General features: G+C 42.6%; 4 protein-coding genes across 6 annotated transcripts in view; 1 reads left to right on the top strand and 3 right to left on the bottom strand.

The window, feature by feature from the left end:
- LOC138952994 (splicing factor 3B subunit 2-like) overlaps window positions 1–8559 on the bottom strand; it is a 37726-nt gene extending 29167 nt beyond the window's left edge. For both annotated transcript variants that reach the window (XM_070324761.1, XM_070324762.1), the window contains exons 1-6: window positions 8415–8559; window positions 6256–6306; window positions 5767–5788; window positions 4261–4412; window positions 3705–3902; window positions 3063–3183 (exon numbers count right to left, since the gene is read on the bottom strand). In XM_070324761.1, the coding sequence (XP_070180862.1) occupies window positions 3063–3183; window positions 3705–3902; window positions 4261–4412; window positions 5767–5788; window positions 6256–6261 (499 nt within the window). In that variant the 5' untranslated portion in view covers window positions 6262–6306; window positions 8415–8559. The remainder of the gene's footprint in view (window positions 1–3062; window positions 3184–3704; window positions 3903–4260; window positions 4413–5766; window positions 5789–6255; window positions 6307–8414) is intronic.
- Window positions 1–18923, bottom strand: part of LOC138952995 (cytochrome P450 3A24-like) — a 115147-nt gene that overhangs the window by 77672 nt on the left and 18552 nt on the right. The gene's annotated exons all lie outside the window — the stretch shown is intronic.
- Window positions 9886–12525, top strand: LOC138952997 (large ribosomal subunit protein uL11m-like). The gene is made up of 4 exons (XM_070324766.1): window positions 9886–10037; window positions 10958–11053; window positions 11277–11370; window positions 11774–12525. The coding sequence occupies exons 1-4, from the start codon at window positions 9897–9899 to the stop codon at window positions 12034–12036; spliced, it is 594 nt and encodes a 197-aa protein (XP_070180867.1). The 5' UTR covers window positions 9886–9896; the 3' UTR covers window positions 12037–12525.
- Window positions 13341–15181, bottom strand: LOC138952996 (uncharacterized). Its single transcript, XM_070324765.1, has 2 exons — window positions 14666–15181; window positions 13341–13606 (listed from the first exon to the last, which is right to left on the bottom strand). The coding sequence occupies exons 1-2, from the start codon at window positions 15009–15011 to the stop codon at window positions 13356–13358; spliced, it is 597 nt and encodes a 198-aa protein (XP_070180866.1). The 5' UTR covers window positions 15012–15181; the 3' UTR covers window positions 13341–13355.

Raw genomic sequence — 18923 nt, 5'->3', positions numbered from 1 at the left:
CTTGCCTCGTGCGTCCTCGCCGACGTTAGAGGGAGAACTGTCTTCCCCCCCCCCCCCCCCCTTTCTTTCTGTGCCACCACTCATATGCCTGTCTGATCAGAGTTGAGATCCATTTAGAAAGAGTTACCTTAGATATGTCTTTATGCCTAGCCGTGTTCAGAGATAGGAAAAGCAGCCTCTGCTGTTTAGCTCTGATAGGCTCCGTGCGAGACAGATAACTGGTAAGAGCCCGAACTGGGCAGTTAGACATATCGGGGTCCCCTGGAGCCAGAATTTTGTTAAGAGGAAGAATTCTGATTATGGGGGAAATTTGATCAGGCCTCTGGTTTTTGGCTAGAAATTCCGGCCTAAAACGTAAAGTGATAGAACCATCTTTTTCAAAAGCTATGTCTCTGGATGAGCCTGAGAGAGCATGAATTTCGCTACCTCTCCTTGCGGTGGCCAAAAGAACGAGCAAAAGTGTCTTACGAGTAAGATTAGCTAGACTAGCTGATTGCAATGGTTCAAAATCTTGCGATCTTAAGAATTCTAGAACAAGGAAGAGATCCCATGCAGGAACTGGGGCTCTGGTTCCAGCAAAACCTATTGACGCACCTTTTAGGACACTAGCAATAACGCCGCTGAGATTAATGTTGTGATCTAACTGCCTCAACGTAGCCGAAATAGCAGAACGCCTGACTCGAAGAGACGAGGGGGAGCTGCCCTGAGCTGCTAACCATGACAAGTGGTTAGCTACCTGCATAGAACGTGGGGATACAGAATTGACCTGATTCTCTGCACAACATTTAACCCAAGCCGTCCAATATGAAGCGTACACTGAGCTCGTAGAATCCCTGTGCGCTTTACGAACCAAATCAAAGGTACTTTCCGAGGCACCCGACCGGAGCAGGGATCTTCTCACAGTCTCCATGCGTGAAGGAGCAGGGACTGTGGGTTCTCATGCTGAATGCCGGTGCGTGGTTGCAGTAATTCTCCCTTTTCCAGGTTTAGAGGAATGGGAGGACCTTCTGCTAAGCGGAGGAGATCCGGAAACCAGTGCTGACTCGTCCACATCAGCGCGACCAGAACCAGGGATGGTTGCTCCAACTCTGCTTTCCTCAGCACTTTTCCGAGAAGTTGGAATGGTGGGAAAGCGTAAGCCGTGAGTCCTGTCCAGTCGACTTCCAGTGCATTCACTTTCCAGGCTTCCGGGTCCGGAAACGGGGATATGAACACTGGTAATCTCCTTGAAAACCGGGTTGCGAAAAGATTGACCATTGGTTTGTCCACCTGAACCCATAGCCACTGGAGAGCGTGGTGGGTGATCGTCCACTCCGTATGGAGTACTTTCGAGGATCGACTGAGAGAGTCTGCCAAAACATTCAGTTTCCCCGGCAGATGTTTTGCTGACAACCTTATCTGATGCTGGTGACACCACTTCAGAATTTGGCATGCCTTGAGAGACAGTGTGTGAGAGCGAGAATCGCCCTGCCTGTTGATGTAGACTGCAACTGTTGTATTGTCTGTATGAAGACAAACATGCTTGCCTGCCACCAGTGACAGAAAGCTCTGAAGACCGTGGGCTACAGCCTCTATCTCGAGAACATTGATGTGTGAGAGGGCTTGGCCTGTTGTCCACGTGCCTGGGGCTGTGTGGTGAGAGAGATGAGCACCCCAGCCTGATAGGGAAGCGTCTGTGAACAAATCCTCCTCTGGGGGAGGGGGAGTGATGAGAACTCCCTGTGAGACCCATGGTTTTAGCCACTGATCTGTGGTCTGCTGAAACCAGCTTTCTAGCTGAACCGAGACCTGCCATCCCTGGGAGGAGGGGTTCCAAACCGAACTCAAAGCTGCCTGAAACGGCCTCTTGTGCACTCCCCCAGAGGGACAAGTGTGGCCATGGATTCCATTTGACCAAGCACTGATGCCAGCACCTTGACCGGAGCTTGCTTCTGTGACGCTAAAGATTTCACTAGATTTTGCAGTTTGTCTATCCTCCTCTGTGAGGGGCGGACTGCCCAATCTACCGTATCGAACCTCATTCCCAGGTACGTGAAGGTCTGGGATGGCGTAAGTTCCGACTTGGCTTGGTTTACCGAGAAACCCAACTCGTTAGCCTGACACAGGATGAGCCGCGTATGGGCACTGCATGCTTCTCGATCCTGATTGAGGATAAGCCAGTCGTCGAGGTAAGCCCCGAGTCGTACGCCCTGCTGCCTGACTAGGGCGCACAGCTGGCGTACCACCATCGTGAAAATCCAAGGCGCAAGAGATAGGCCGAAGGGAAGGGCCTTGAATTGAAACACTCTCTCTCCCCACCGAAATCTCAGCCATTTCCGGTCTGATAAGTGCATGAGAATGTGAAAGTATGCGTCTGTCAGATCGATCAACGTCACCCAGTCTCCCGGCCTGAGTGCGTCTCTGACTGACGCTGGCGTCTCCATTGTGAACTTGATTTGTCTCAGAAATCTGTTCACAGGAGACAAGTCTAAAACTGGGCGCCTGCCCCCTGAAGCCTTGTGAGTCAAAAACTGCAAAAATCTCACACAAAAGCTAAGATACAGACGTGTGACCAGGGTTGGTATTGCCAAGAAGCAGTGGGCTAAAGAATAGCCCGAGTGTAAACCAAAACACTTCCCCAACCAACGTCGCTGAAGAGTAGAATGACTACAAACATGGCGGCGAGAGCACGCGTGCGCATAGCATGCTGGGAGGTAGCCTTGACCTGACGTTGTCATGTGACCGTCAAGGCCGTTCTATTTTTAGGGTTACTTCCCCACCTTACCAGGGTGAGCGTAGTTTTCAGCGTCCTAGCACTAAACTGAAGTAAATTGCTCAATGTGAATTGGGATAAGATATGTAATTTAATCAACCGTTTCTGTCAGGTTTTTTTAAACGTTGCTGCATCAGTGATACACCATATTCAACAATTGACCCCTAAAATCTATTTGGGTTTTGCAAAAACTCTTCTGCATTACTCATCCCCTTTTTTCCACTTTTCTATCTTCATTTATTTGTTACATGTACTTGGAAATAACCCCAAGGTGGGATTTAACTTTATCAAAAGTTTCAGTTAAACTCACGTTGTGGTGTTGAAGATGGTGGAACTTGCTGCTGCTGCTGCTGTTGTTGTTCCATCATCATACGTTTCTGCTGCTCAGAGCGCTGGGCCTCCAACAGGGCTAGCTGCTGCTGCTGCATCAACTGTAAAAAGAAATAAAACACTTGTCAGCATCACTGTCATGATTTTAAATGTATATGTCTTTGCCTCTTTTTGATGTTTCAGTTAACATAATTGCTTGTGTAATTGTCTGGTCAAAATACAAATTTTACATCAAAATGTTAACCGTTTCTTATGGATTTACTTATCTCTCAAACTACCTGATAAACAACATCCTGTTTACATCAAACATGTACCAGAAGGTATTTTCCCACTTATTCTTAGCAGCGTATCAGTGCAGGTGAATTCATATCAAAGTTAATAACGTTCGAAAGCAGGAAAATCTGCCTAGAGACTAAGTAACTGACTTTTTCAAGTATTGCAATGTCATTTGGACACCCAATACAGTCTGAAAATCAATAAAACCACCATGAAATCATCAGGAATTTTTGATTTTGGAATGGGAACTTTGATCCCTGCTTCGGCTTGACTCAGGTTGGGCAGCAAGCTTTTAGAAACCCCAGGTCTCCATCACCAAAGCACACAGAAAAGTAGCAACCAGTACCTTTTGTTGTGCTTCACGCTGTTTCTCTGCCTCCAGCATCTGCTGCTGCTGCAGCGCCTTCATCATCAGGTCTGTCTGCTGCGGCTGTGGGGGTGCCACAGCGATGGGTTGGGGTGGAGGCTGTATGGGTGGTTGTGTTGGTGGTGGTGCCACGGGCTGTGTCATCTGAGGTGGTGGTGGGGGTACCGGCTGCGTCATCTGTTAAGATAACATTTACCAATCATACACAGGGTTCAGCTTGGGAGAAAAAGAATGAGGGTCATCTGATTAGACATGGTAGAAGGCGTGAATCCTCAAGCAGGCTAGGGGATCTAGAAGCATGATCAAATTCTGCAACACCCCCCCCCCCCCCCCTCTTTGTTAATCATGTACTAGTGTTATAAAGGCCTATTACAATTTCTGAATCATTTTGTTTCCAACTAGCATTTGTACAGGGTGTCTGCTTTACATATGAAGAACAACATAAATACATCAACAAACTGAATTATAAGTAACCCAGAGGATTTTCTTGGACTGTATAAATGTTAAGAAAAGAAGACGCTAAAATTGTACAAACCTGCTGTTGTTGCTGCAGCAGTAACGACTGCTGGTAACCCAGAGCCTCTTTCTGGCGGTCACGTTCACTCTCCAACATCTGCTGTTGCAGCGCCACCTTGCGGGCCAACTCCTGGTCCAGGTTGGCCTTAGCGTCCCCATCGCCTGCAAAATCTGAGAAAGGGATTCCATGCAAGCACGATTTTCGCATATTTGACGCATTTGAAAACTCGCTGTTAATGAAATTGGAGGGCGTGTGGCATATGCACAAATAATTAGCTTCTTTTTCTCCAATACTGATCAGCCATCTTGCGAATACAACCTGTTCTAAAATCTAAAACAGCATCATACAGCGTGTGGTGATTTGAAAGATTTGGCTAATCACTGCTCGGCACAAGTACATCTCCTTTTTAATCAGGTGGACAAGACATGTGTTTCTCACCAAAGCGGATAGAAAGATAAGAGTTTGTGTGAATAGGTACTTCACAGTTGTGTGTGGAAAATACATCCATGTGACAAGCTATGGTATAAAAAAGCCAACGGGTAAATGATTTAATGAAATGTACATGTATATAACTTATAAGACAAAGCCAGTTCATTTTTTTTTTTAAACGTAGTCTTAAACTAGGAACAAAGTATCAAATCAGTAACATTAGCATTGCCACATCGCCCAGCGTCAACTGAGGACACAGTGAAAAGGCTTTTTTTCTTCTCACTTTGAGTGAAAAATAATTGGCATAATTGATGTTTGTGAGTCACAAATTATGTATCAAATGAAAAAGGAATGAATAAAGAAATGATTCAAAAACAAAGCTTACTGTATGAAATTAATAAAAGATGTGTTTTGGAATATTTTGAGTGTGAAAGTACGTGTTCGTCTTCACTGCCTCTCGCGGCCATTTTCGCGTCACTCTTAGCAGACGACCAGTTCATTTCAAACTGCTCGGAATACCGTAATTTTCATTGGAGGGCTGTGATATTTTGCAACCAATCAGAGAAAGCCTTACATCTTTCCCATACAAAAAAACGCGACCCACCGGAAGCTACATCTCCGTCAGCATGACGGTGAACATTACTCTTGTGAGTTTCACTAAAATTTGGTCTGAAAACTTCCATCGGCATACACGGTTCAAATGCAGTTTATAAAACATGAACTTCTGTTTCATTTAAGCCAAAAATCAAAAGAATCGAGCGAGAAATGACTTAATCCCAGCGATTATGCTGCGCAAAACTGGACCCGAAAAATGCGAAACTCGGCCGATCAAAAGCCTGAAGAGGTTGCTATCTCGGCTCGCTCAAAGCAAAGCGATTTCGAACTAAAATGACCATATCTCGCGAACTACTGCACCGATTTAAATAAAACAAATTGCTATGTGCTCAGAATTTTGATCTCTTTAAAATGGTGTGTTTCTTGTCATTCAACCATTAATTTCAAAATTTCATGTGTCATTGCTAGTAACATCTACTTTACTAAACACATAATCTAATGCAAAATCTTCAAAACAAATAAAGTTTTCTTTCAACTTACCTTCATCTTGTTCTGTAGGTGCCTAGATAAAAAAAAATAAAGAAGAAAAGATGAACCATCTCATATAGTTTCTAAGCATTCACTTATTCAGTGGCGGTGAATAGACACTCTGTTCTTAAAAAACATAAATAAACTATAAATATAAGCCTGCTGTGATTCCCTGCTAAAACAATTGTTAAAATTTGTATTTATTTTACATTTAACTTTTAAGACAAAATCAAGTCTGCTTACATTATTTTCATGTGTGAGCTCTTAAAAATACAGAACGAGATTCAAATTACTCTAAATATTAATAAACTCTATTTCAAGGATACTTCCTCATTAACATTTCAGACAATAAAAAATAAATTAAAAAAAAGCACATTTTTTTAAAAGAGTGTGATCGAACACATTTATACAAACCTACAACAACAAGTGTGGGTGTGTGTGTGTGTACAAGGGTGTGCTTGTGCGCGCGTGTGCCTGTTTGTGACATTTTGCAATACTTACCGACATTTCAAGCTTGACCAGCTCTCTTGTTTCAACCTTGCAAACTCCCAACTGTCGACAATAAAAATCAAATATTGACAGAATCAGTGAATGTAAAAGGAATCAAACGATTATGACTTGTAAAATTAGTACTACTAGTAAGACTATGAGGTTCCTTTTCCACCAACAGAAAATGGCCATGGCCAAGGCTCGAGAACTGGCACTAACTGCAAACTCTAGAAACACTCAAACAGAGATCTCTTTTTCCGAGAACCGATGAGTCGTTCTAAAAGATACATGTTTTCAAGTTATACAAAGAACTGTGGTCTGACTTTATTTTCCAGAAAGGTTTTTAATTCTAGATATCAATTTCATACTAGGTTGTGGCTATATCCACGGGTCTGTGTCTAGTCCCCAAGCTATATCCACGTTACTGACGTCATCGTCGCACGAAAAGCCTCGCGTTGGCACTCTTATCAAGCACCATTTTGTTCTTACCACAAAACAATCAACTCTTTTGACAACCTGCAAACTAAACTGAAAGCCTTACAGGAGTGCACTAATGTGCAACTTTCAAAAAGTTCGTCGAGATCAAAAGCAATCATCAGGAGTATCGCACAAAATATAGATTCCTATTTTTCCCTTAACGGACACGTTGTCTCCGTAGCTCAGACGATAGTGATTTGCCAAACAGTCCGTGAGACCTCCAGTTCGAGCCTGGCCTCAGTCTTTTTTTTTTTTTAAATTTGTTCACTTTTATTTTCCCCTCTTAACTTTCCTTTCTTTTATTTTGCTCTACTCTTCTTTTCTACAAAGCATTTCGTTGATAAAGCCGAGATTGCAACAAAAATGCACTCCTGCAATTTTCACCGGTCACAACGGTAGGACGGCAGCCGGCTTTGTTTACATTTTATCACATAAACACCCCTCTCCTCCCCTTCAAAGTGCTGCTGATCGAACTTTGGACCCTGTATTCCACTCATGGAGTCTTGAAGCCTGTGCTGCGACTACTGTCTTGTGTGTGGCGCACGTTAAATGTCAAAGCAGCACCGCCCTGATATGGCCCTTCGTGGTCGGCTGGGCGTTAAGCAAACAAACAAACAAACAAACAAACTCATGGAGTCTAACTCGTTATCTAAAAATAAAAGGGAATTTTGACTTTTAAAATTTGACAGCTGAAGTCAGTGAACTAAAGTGCCCAACCGAAAGCAGGAAAATATAAGGCGAGAGTAGCGTCCCTTGAGTACGATGACGTCAGTAACGTGGATATATATATATAGCATCGAGTCTAGAGACACGGACCCGTGGATATATAGCCACAGCCTTCATACTAAGATTGAGTAATTTCAGAAAGAAAGACATTCATCATTTCGATAGCATTTATCATGAGCGACCGACAAAAGCGAGAGAATACAAAATGCAAATCGCTGGATCAGGTGTTAGTTACTGAGTTAACTCAGTACTGCAATGTCACTGTTACCACTGTCAAAGCATTTTGATGCAAAGCAGAGTTTTCTTTTGTCATAACTGAAAAATTATTACTTTGTTGGCATGTTAATCGTGTATGCATTGCAGTTGGTTGATAAATGCTGTTCCTAGACTAGTAGTAGTACTACATGTATTAGTAATTTGACATGCTTGGTAATGGTACTTTGGTTGGCAGACGCATTCACTTCAGTGATGACTGGCCGAGGGACTGTGGTGATTGACCTAGATGGTTGTTGCGACCTTAGATATTTGAAAAACCACTCAAAAGCTTTGGAATGAAGAAGAAGAGAATAAAATAAAAGAAGTACATGTAAGGGTTTAGTAAGAAAGAGAAAAGGCAACAAGAAACAGAAATAGAGAGTTACATTACATGAGGTACACTCTTTCCGCTGCAATTTAACACCTTATTCACAGTTCTACTTCTAAACAGTAAAAACTACTGGATATTCTTATATATTCGAGTCTTTCAGTCTGTGAGTGTGATATGTTTAGCCTATTTTTAGTGTACAGTTTATTCGGTTATTCTACTACGACTACGATTACTGCGACACTTCATGACATTATTAGTAGCTCGGCTGCTTTGCCAATGCCATTTAGTGTTCCGTTCATCTCTAGGTAGACATTGCATTTACGGTTCATCGTGTTCTGTTGCACGTTGCTTACACAATGCACAATTCAGTAACCATACTCACATTGTCTCAATCACTACAATACACTCAATACAAGTCCGACGATCTTCGTACGCCGACTCAGCATGAGAAGTCCGCCATGTTGCTTTACCTTACCTCGGGTAAAATGTTCCCAAAACAGATGAATTCTTCATAAAGGAGCAAACAAATATTTTCGTTGACATTTGTGTTACACTCAAAGATGAAAGTATTTAGTTTCATTATTATAATTTACATTTGTAGTTAACTTCTTTCTGACGGGTCTTTCGAGAACATGGTAAAGGTGGCGGTCTGACTAACTACTGCACAACCACGCGCGATTCCGCGCGACCTCAAACTAAAGCATTTACATACACGTGTAATATCTTCACAGTATTTTCTCACGTTGCACCAAGTTTTAACCCATAGAAATGAAAAATAAGGGAATTGGTCTGTCTGTCTATCTGTCTGTCTGTCTGTCTGTCTGTCTGTCTGTCTGTCTGTCTCTCTCGAAATTATGATGTTCTGCACCGAGACAATACTCATTGTCTTGCAGAGTTGATGTACATTATTCAGACTTTAATTTGATTTGCTAATTTTTGCTTTGCACCTAGTCATAAACATTTATAAACTACAATGTTTCTATATAATGCGCTTATGTACATAAACTTATACTATTTCACTAATTATACTAGTTATTATAGTAGATTTAGTCCCTAAAGATCTTTAGGGTGAGGGCCAGATGCAAAAAAGTATACCTATGCTTATTCTGTTACCCTCGTAAAATAAAGAATTGTCCGGCATTGTCATTGTCTTTGTCATTGTCTCTCTCTCAGTCTCTCGAGTCTCTCTCAGTCTCAGTCTCTCCGAGTCTCTCTCGAGTCTCAGTCTCTCAGTCAGTCTCTCTCTCTCTCTCTCAGTCTCTCTCTCTCTCTCTCTCTCTCTCTCTCTCTCTCTCTCTCTCTCTCTCTCTCTCTCTCTCTCTCTCTCTCTCTCTCTCTTTCTCTCAGTCTCGACTCAGTCTCTCTCAGTCTCTCAGTCTTCACTGAATCGAGTCGTGACCGTCATGAAGGTTTGTGTTGAATGCCTTCCAAAGAAAAGGATCTCATTCTTCTTCATTTTCTGATGCTAATCATTCTAAAACACACACACACACACACACACACACACACACACACACACACACACACACACACACACACACACACACACACACACACACACACACACACACACACACTCACTCACTGACACACACACACACACGGCACTGGCCGCCGTGCACACCGTCTTTAGTTTGTGCGGGTCGCGTGTGTTCTAAAACCAAATCGGACATGGTCGGATGTGACAGAAATCCGGTGCTTTCACTTTTGCTCGCTATCTCTTCAAAAATGCATTACAACTCCCTTATTTTTCATTTATATTACATGTAAATGCTTTAGTTTGAGGTCGCGCGGCGGGATCGCGCGTGGTCACGCAGTAATTAGTCAGACCTGCGGGTGGCAAGGGACACAACTCTCAACCAACATGGCTGCCCGTGGAGCACGGCGAGGTGCCCGAGTGGTGAAAAAAGCAATTGAGAAAGTCAGTCACCCACCTCATATGAAGGTCACAATTCCCGCGGGACAGGCAGCAGCTGCTCCTCCTCTTGGTCCACAACTTGGACAGGTTGGTATTATACTACCGTTCAGACATGAGAACAAACTAAAACCGGTGACCTCCAAGTCTAGCAGACGCTGTTTTGGCCGTGTTTTGAGAAAAGCAATGCCGTTTGCTTGTGTTCTGATTTTGCTATGATCAGAGTAGACCAACACATTTTTATCTGGCTATCTCCTGATATAATTCCGTGGAAATGACATCACATACTAAAAGAAGAGTGAAGATTTCAGATTTAATTGCTGTGGCGACAAACTGCTCAGGAGGTTAGGTATGTAAGAAGATTGCCATTTTTCTGGATAAAAATTACCCAGAAGTGGATCAAAATTGTGGCTTTAGTTGTGTGTGTGGTTTTTTTTTTATTGATAACTGTATGTAGCACTGTGTGTTGTGCTGTGCATTGCGAATATTGTCATGTGGTTTACTACTTCAGTACTTGCCACACTGTCACTGATCTTTGATATATATACTTTGATGTCGGTCAGTCAGATAGATAATTGTTTTATATATATATTATCCTGTATTAGCACAGTGGATTGCTTAAAGCTTCAACATTTCAGTTATGTGATGCATATTCAGTGTTGTTCTCAGGTCCCAGTCTTTGGTCACTGCTAGTGCTATGGGAACAACACTGCATATAGTGCACTGTACATGTGACAGTCAGCAATATGATGCAGCACAAAAAACCTGTCTTGCACTCAATTTAAAAAGTCCAAGGATGTAGGGAAAAAAACAAGAACAAATTCAGGTCTGAGGATATATAGATAAAGGGATATGGTTGGGTTCTGTAGAAAAATAGATATTGGTACATGTAATAAAAAAAAAATTAATAAAGAAGCTCTTGTTAAAAAGAAGTACTGTTGTTACACTCCTGCCCCCTCCCACACTTCCTATTTTGTGCACTTACATAAAGTTTTAATTCTATGTTTCAGCGACAGATCCAGATTGCAGCATTTTGCAAGGAATTTAATGAGAAGACCGGCACCATCAGGCCTGGGATCCCTTTACCAACAAGTATTAAGGTTAATGTAAGTTGCTTTTCAGTATCTGTTGTCTTTTCATTTGATTTCTTTGTGAAACTTGACAGGATTTGTTAAATTAGTTCAGTAACAAAACCAAAAATTGTTTCACCTTGATTTAAAATATTACGATATATATATCCTTGCTGTTGTTGTTGCTGATTTCATACCGGTCAAAACAAAGAAATGCATTTCAAATGTATAAAATGCCACTCTCTGCTATCTATTGCAGCCTGACAGAAGTTTTGATATGCACATCAACAACCCACCTGTCACATACTTCCTAAAGCAGGCTGCAGGTGTCAAAAAAGGAGCAATGAAACCAGGTATTCCTTTTTTTCAAACTGATGTGATGTTTAATCTGTTCAATTAGTTTTGTAAAAACTAAAATGATGTTCAGATCTTCTTTTTGTAGCCTTCTTCGATGAGCTAATATTTAATTCTAATTTGTTGGTGATTGATTGATTAAATTGGATGATCGATTAGTATTAGTTAGATATTATGCTTTCAGTAGATGTTTGATGGAAGCATGTTACAACTTTACTGGTGAACTAGAACTATAAGCTTGTTTGCTTGTTTATTGTTTGTTTGTTCTTTTTTAAAAACAAAATTCACATTCATTGATGGAAAAGAAAAACGATGAAAGGAATGCCAGGATTTGATTCCCAGGCCAAAAATGATGTGGCGAAGTGTTTTGAAAGCTTGTGTACAATTTTTTCTTGTTTTCAGGCCAAGAAATCTCTGGCAGGGTGTCTTTGAAACATGTCTACGAAATCGCCCAAATCAAGTCTCAGGACCCAGCCTTTGAGAACATTTCTCTCCAGGAAGTTTGTAAGCGTGTGATAGGCGTTGCTCACACATGTGGGATTGAGGTGGTGCCTCATTTGGAGGGAGAAACTTACGGCCAATTCTTGGTAGAAAGGAAAGAAATTATGGAACAGCAGGAGAAAGAATTGGAGGAAGCACGGCAAGCCAAGATGTTACGATTGTAGAGTCTTGTCGGTTATGTGTGAAAGAATGTTTTCTGAGTAAACCGTTTGTGTTTGTGAGTGTTGTGCAAGGATATTGTGTTTGTTTGTTGCTGTAAATGAAATTATAGAATAAGCTGACATTTTACAAGTGTTGCATTTATTGTGGATGTAAACTGGAGATGCATTTTGGAATATATGATATGGAAATACAAAATTTCAGTTTTTCAAAGGCTGTAGCAGTAGTATTGCTCTAAAACTAGGTTTCGGACAAAGAAACCTGTATGTGCATGTCAGTAACTGGAAACTGGACATGTTCCTTGGAAGTTTCCTGGACATGCGAGACAGTGAATGCACAGATATTGCACCTATCGTGTGGCAATTTGGTCAATACATCTACATGCAAGGTGTTTGGTTTTTATCCTACTATTTGCAAAATGTGAGACAGTCTGTGTTTGAAAAATGTGTTCGTATCACTTTCAATTGTTGTAAATAAATCACTGACCAAAAATCTTTTTAGTCTCATACATGTGGTTTTGTATTATAGTGTTTTGATTACCCATGCTCAACCTTCCAAATATGCCAAGCTACAGAAACCTCTCCCCTTTGGCTCAGAGCAAAAGGAAGAAAGAAAGAGTGTGTGTGCGCACCATGATCTTGTTATTTGTAAACAAAGGAAGATGTAAAGTATGATTGTTTTATCAATTCAAGCCAAGAGTCACACACTGCCATCAAATGTCAGAACAAATACATGAACAATTGCAGTCTCTCTCTCTCTCTCTCTCTCTCTCTCTCTCTCTCTCTCTCTCTCTCTCTCTCTCTCTCTCTCTCTCTCTCACTCTCTCTCTCTCTCTCTCTCTCTCTCTCTCTCTCTCTCTCTCTCTCTCTCTCTCTCTCTCTCTCTCTCTCTCTCTCTCTCTCTCTCTCTCTCTCTCTCTCTCTCTCTCTCTCTCTCTCTCTCTCTCTCTCACATACACACTAACCATTTGAACAAACAAGAATATGTTTGATTTTTAATCACCAACAGTTCAACAGCATTTGATGAAATGTATTCGCTGAAATCTGTACATAAGGAAAATGAGGGTGTGTAACTGATGGTTTCCAAGCACTGTACATTTATACATGTAATATACACAGTGATGAACAAACATGCTTCAACGTGTTGCATTCTGCCGTACAAGAATTAAAGTACAAGTATCATGATGTAAGATAAATACTTTTTCTATTGCACATTGCTACATAACGTAACATTCAGTCATTTTCTCACCACTCGTACTTTTAAGTAACTTGCATTTAATGATACTTTTACCCTCCCTCTCTCTCTTTCTTTCTAGGCACAGGTACTATAAAATATGAGGCCTCATGCGCTCGAAGTCCCTGACGGCGCTCTGGTAGTTGCCCGAACCGCGGTAGTGCTGCGTGACGCGAGCTCCGCTGCGTGTCGCGTGGGTACGTCCGAAGCGACTGAAGAGAGCGCGCCCGATCGTCCAGGCGGCACGGCCAATCAGAGGCGCGATTCTCTTGCGGCGACCTTGACCGCTTTGGGAGGTGACGGCCTTGTTCTCGAGGTAGAGCTTCTTGGCGATGTGGACGTCTGTTCGAAAAGAAAAAAGGAAAAGAACGTCGTCAGTTTAGACAAATTGTGCTAAGTGGTGCGTAACAGTGGTGGGGATGGATTCAGAATACTAAATACCGTGACTAAGAGTCCATTTACAAGTTCAACTTGTTGTATACAACATTCCACGGCTAAGCAAACAATTTCAACATTTTATGGTTAACTTGAATAAAGACGAATACCAACTGACAGGCAAAGCTATAGAAGGCGAGCAGCATTCCTTAAACAAACGAGAGCCTACGTCAAGAAGTTTAAGAAATTCGTTTCAGTCAGATTATCATTTGCAAAATACTGTTGTAGTTTCTAGTATTTCATGGAATGTAAACCGTCATTTCAATCCAAAGAGGCTCAATGAACGCCATTCCGTAAAAGAATTATGTCGATGAATAAATTGGCTGCATGTGAAACAACTGTTGCGCTCTTTAGTGAAACCGTTTAAGACTCTTTCCCCATTAAGACTTTGTTTTCTCAGAGTTTGTGTTTATAACCACTGTTCATTTACTCCTATTGTAAGACTTCCGCCTTTGTAAAACCTAATTCTGTCCGATTTTTGAAGTTCTTAAAATGGGGGTTTCACTGGTGTGAGCTTCGATGAGCATTTTTTTTCAGGGGGAAAAAGGCCATCATATCGAGCGGACACTGAATAACATGCACATTTCAGCTCATTGCCTCACTGTTTCGAAGTGGCATAACTCTTCGGCGCCGACAATAAAATCCCTAACCAAGTTATTTCCGCCGGAACGTCGTCTATCTAAATTTACTAAAAGTTCAACAAAAGCGTTCACCGTTTTACATCAGATCATTGTGTTGCCTCGTTCTCAATCCACGAACACTTGTTCACTAAGAACATATAAAATGAAGTTTTCTTCGCGAATGGACTTAGTTGAACTCAATCTGCTCAAGAGACGATAAAACAAGAATAATCAACAAACCAACCAGTTGAACTCACCACATTTTCTGGTCAAATGAAAATGTGTCTGAGAACCTTAAAATCTGTAGAACAAATATAAATATGAGCAGGTCAGTCAGTCAACTCACCAAGTTGCCCAACGAAGATCTCGTCCTCAGCCTTCACCAGCTCCTTCAGACCGTCGTCATTCAGATCCTCCACGGGGAAGTCATCCAGCTCATCCACTACCGTGTCCTCAACAGACCCGCCCACCAGGTTCTCCACAACGTCATCCAGCTCATCATCGTTCAAGTCATCCAGGTCATCTCCCAGGACTTCGTCGAATATGTCGTTGTTGTAGTTGTTGTTATCGTCGAGGACGTCGTCTTTGTAGGCTACAGAGTTGGGCCCGGCTGCAGCGTAGAGGTCTTTGGCGTGGCCCAGGGACAGAAGCACCAGTCCCAGCAGAGACAGGAGTGTGAAGAACTTAGTCATGGTGGAGGTTCTCGATCTCCTTTCGTCGAAGATGAAAAGTACGGTTGTGTTTCAACTCTTGCTTTGGTCAGTCGCAGAGCAAATGCGGGCAGAGTAAAAGTGCGAGTAGAACTGCAGGTGTAGAGATGCTGAATTCTGTACGAGTGGCTGAAGCCGATGTGAAGAGAGGGACTCAGAGCTTTGCTTTTAAACAGTCCGGACCCGGAACAAAAGTTCCGGGATCTATCCAAACACGCCAAATAGAAACCGGATGTGTGACCGACTAAAGACATCGAGACTGACGTTTCTACACCGCGTAGAACTCTTTGACTTGTTGAATCGCTGAAACGTCTGATTGACAGGCAAAACGGGGTTTGCTGAGTGCTTACGGGGTTTCCCCATTTTGCGAGAAAGCCGGATGACAAGCGAGTCTCTACTTGTGTACGTTCTCTCTTTGACCTCTGTGCATCCCCACCCCCCCCCCCCCCCCCCACCACACACCCTTCCCGCAACACAGGGAGAGAGAGAGAAAGTTAATGAACTTCCGTCTCGCGCTGTGCACATGTACATCATTTAGCTTCTTCCAGACTAGCCTCGAAGAACAACGAGGTTAATAACAGTATTGTAACTCCCATCTCGCTAAACTTGACATTGTCACTGTCAGCTTCGAAGACGGCAGCCCACGTCATCGCCGATGTCAACAGAGTGGCGAGTAAAGCTACTTGGTAACAGGTTTTACATGTAGATGTCGCTTTACTTTTTAGTCACACGATGCACGAGGCATGTTATGCGGCATAGTTTATGTTGAAATTGAAAAATGGTTTTTATCTTCCACAACTTGTAAATGCAAATCCTGTTTGTATAATTTTTTTTCCATTTTTTCTTTTTCTTTCTTTGCATAATAGCATGTCTTACCGACATGTGTGTGTGTACGTCACAGCGGTGTGTGTGCGTCACAGAGGAACTTGAATTAGGGGTGGGGGAGTGAAGGCGGGGGGGGGGGGGGGGGGGTGTGAGGGGTAGGCCGGGTTTTGGAGGGGGGAGGGCTGTGGCGAGATACCAAAGGCTGACATAAGGGCATGTGCCGAGAAAACCAGCGGTTTTCCCATTCTCTCCCAAAACGCCCACGAAAGATCCAACACGACCACAGTCGCATATACAGCAACTATTCACACATCTCTGAATGCATTGAAAATATCAAGAAATCGGGTTATTGGTCCCATCATACGCATTAACCGTGACTGACATAACCGTATCCCAGGCAGGTCAGTGCAGATGTATGGTATGGCGAACACTTGAAGCGAAGCCACCTGCAGGACTGAAATGACATTAGATTGGAGTAGAACTAGTACAAACTATGTCCAGTTCTACTGCCAGTTTTCTGAAGGATTTTTGTACTTCTACAAGCCCCACACAATCTTGAATATAAATGTTCAAACCCGTACTTAGTAAATGCAATAATCAACAGATACCTTCTGAAAACTCAGAGCAAAATCGTAAGAATGAAAATGCACTAAAAATAGATAAATAGATAAATAAATAAATACCTAACATTAAATACAAATACAATTTTTGAAGCATTGTTTTCCTCTATACAGGCACGTCAACGGTTGCATATTCTATACGACGATGGCGCAATTGACGAGTTATAGGACGCGATGACGTGTAGGTAACATGTTAGAAGATATCGTGACGACAGGCAAACTGTGGTGTGTGTCACAGTGTGTCATTTAGTGTAGTGTCATGCTATCACGAGGTCATTGAGAGATGAATGGACCGAACGGGGTTTTGGTATATATATCAAGTTGTGCATTGACGACGTGAGAGATGCCGTGATGCTTTGGGGGAGAGGAAAAAGCTTCCTTTTTTGTAATGATAAAATGGGAGCTGAGAAGATTTTGATCAAGCGGAATGTAACTGCACTCAGATTTGTCTGAAAATACCGAAGGACGGGGAAAAAAAAGGCATCAAACGTAAACACTGACAGAAGTATTGACGTTGCAAGCACAATTACAAATTGCACGAGTTTCCATGCAGTCAGCATACTTTTTTCTTTCGACAGGTAAATTCAGTGAGGTCAGGAATGAAATATACTGCAAGCCAAATTGCGACATTGGATCTGTAAGGGTTTTAAGATTTAAATCACGGCCTTCGGTTTCCCCCTCAAAACTCCGCATCGTTGTGTGCCTGTGGTGTGAGCTGGAAACATCTGTGAGGCTGGAATAGAAGCACAGCACGCTGATGCCAGAATGCGGCCGGAACTAAAAATAGACGCGTTTTTACACTGAACCCAAACATTCACTGTGACCTCGCTCTGGAATGGTAACAGACTCCGGGGTCAAAGACTGCGATTGGATCACTCAGTTGATTGGATGCTTGCGCCTGGAAGAAACGATTGGTTCCCAGGCAGTTCCGGGAAACCCGTGAGTGAAAAAAATAACTTACTCTTACAGACTCTGGTGTCAAACGAAAAGGTGAATGTTCTCTGTGAATTTACGTTTGCTGGTGTCTGGAAGAAATGATTGGTTCCCGAGTAGTTCCGGGAAAGAAAAAAATGGACTTGCTGCGACCTAGTTCTAGAATGCGACTGAACTTGTCAGAACACGGATGCTTGAGTCTCACTGTGTTAGGAACGATTGGTGCCTAGGTAGTTTCGGGAGAAAAAAAACACGAACAAACAAAACAAAAACAATCAGGGGTCACAGTCTCTAATATCAAAACAAAGGGTGAAATCATTTCTATTTGAGCAGTGTGAATACGAATACGAATACGAAAATGAATAAACTTTATTGTCGTGAAACGTAGTGTGCATAAGACACGGGAAGATAAATAACCAAATGATTGGTTCCCATGTAGTTCCGGGAAAGATACAGTGTGTGTGTGTGTGTGTGTGTGTGTGTGTGTGTGTGTGTCATAGTGTGTGTGTGTGTGTGTGTGTGTGTGTGTGTGTGTGTGTGTGTGTGTGTGTGTGTGTGTGCGTGTGTGTGAGTGCCGGCGCGCGCGCTCGCACTTATGTATGTGAGTGTGTGTGCGTGTGTGTGTGTGTGTGTGTGTGTGTGTCAGTGTGCGTGTGTGTGTGTGTGTGTGTGTGTGTGTGTGTGCGTGTGTGTGAGTGCCGGCGCGCGCGCTCGCCCTTGTGTATGTGTGTGTGTCACAGTGTGCGTGTGTGTGTGTGGTGTGTGTGTGACGGTGTGTGTGTGTGTGTGTGTGTTCGTGTGTTATTTAGTTAAGATATTTTAATTTCATATTTAGGTAAAATTGTAAAGCATTGAGACACGGAACAATCCTTTGGTTGGCGTTATTTAAACTTCCATTGTCATCTTTACGTTTTCAGCGACTGTGAGTATATGGGTTTCCGCAGACACAACAGAATTTTGACTTTCCGAAAAAACAAAGAATCAAATACAAAAATCAATACAAAAATAATCAACTTTTAAAACAACTTGTCAGTCCAGACTGTTACTTCACGAACTTGGATCATCTCTCCAATCGAACATGATTGACATCTGCGCCGCAAGGACATAGAAATTCAGCTAACCCAGCATGCTGCATTTTACCCAAGAATGAAAAATCAATTTTTGGGAAACGACTGCTTAGAAAACTACTTGGTTAAAGTGCGCCCGTGAAAAAGATTTGACTTTTCAGACAGACATGCAGGGAGGCAGATATTAGACTGACAGGCAAAAGGGAGGCAGTGGGGCCTGATTGCACGCCTATTCAACCCTTCTCTAACCTTGAAGAGAGAGAGAGAGAGAGAGAGAGAGAGAGAGAGAGAGAGAGAGAGAGAGAGAGAGAGAGAGAGAGAGAGAGAGAGAGAGAGAGAGAGAAGAAGAAGAAGAAGAAGAAGATGTGCTGCACTATATAATTTGTGTTGCTCCCCCCTCTATCCCTCCGGGGTCCCCCCCCCCCCCCCCCATTTCCCGAACCCATTTC

The sequence above is a fragment of the Littorina saxatilis genome, linkage group LG17, assembly GCF_037325665.1.
Source record: "Littorina saxatilis isolate snail1 linkage group LG17, US_GU_Lsax_2.0, whole genome shotgun sequence".
Classification (NCBI taxonomy): Eukaryota; Metazoa; Mollusca; class Gastropoda; order Littorinimorpha; family Littorinidae; genus Littorina; species Littorina saxatilis.
This window is presented reverse-complemented; position numbering and strand designations above follow the sequence as displayed.

Coding starts and splice junctions, on each gene's coding strand:
- LOC138952997 (XM_070324766.1), top strand. CDS start 9,897: ATGGCTGCCCGTGGAGCACGGCGAGGTGCCCGAGTGGTGAAAAAAGCA. Junction 11,054..11,276: donor CAACAAGTATTAAGGTTAAT/GTAAGTTGCTTT, acceptor TATCTATTGCAG/CCTGACAGAAGTTTTGATAT. Junction 11,371..11,773: donor AAAAGGAGCAATGAAACCAG/GTATTCCTTTTT, acceptor TCTTGTTTTCAG/GCCAAGAAATCTCTGGCAGG.
- LOC138952996 (XM_070324765.1), bottom strand. CDS start 15,011: ATGACTAAGTTCTTCACACTCCTGTCTCTGCTGGGACTGGTGCTTCTG. Junction 13,607..14,665: donor GATCTTCGTTGGGCAACTTG/GTGAGTTGACTG, acceptor CTTTTCGAACAG/ACGTCCACATCGCCAAGAAG.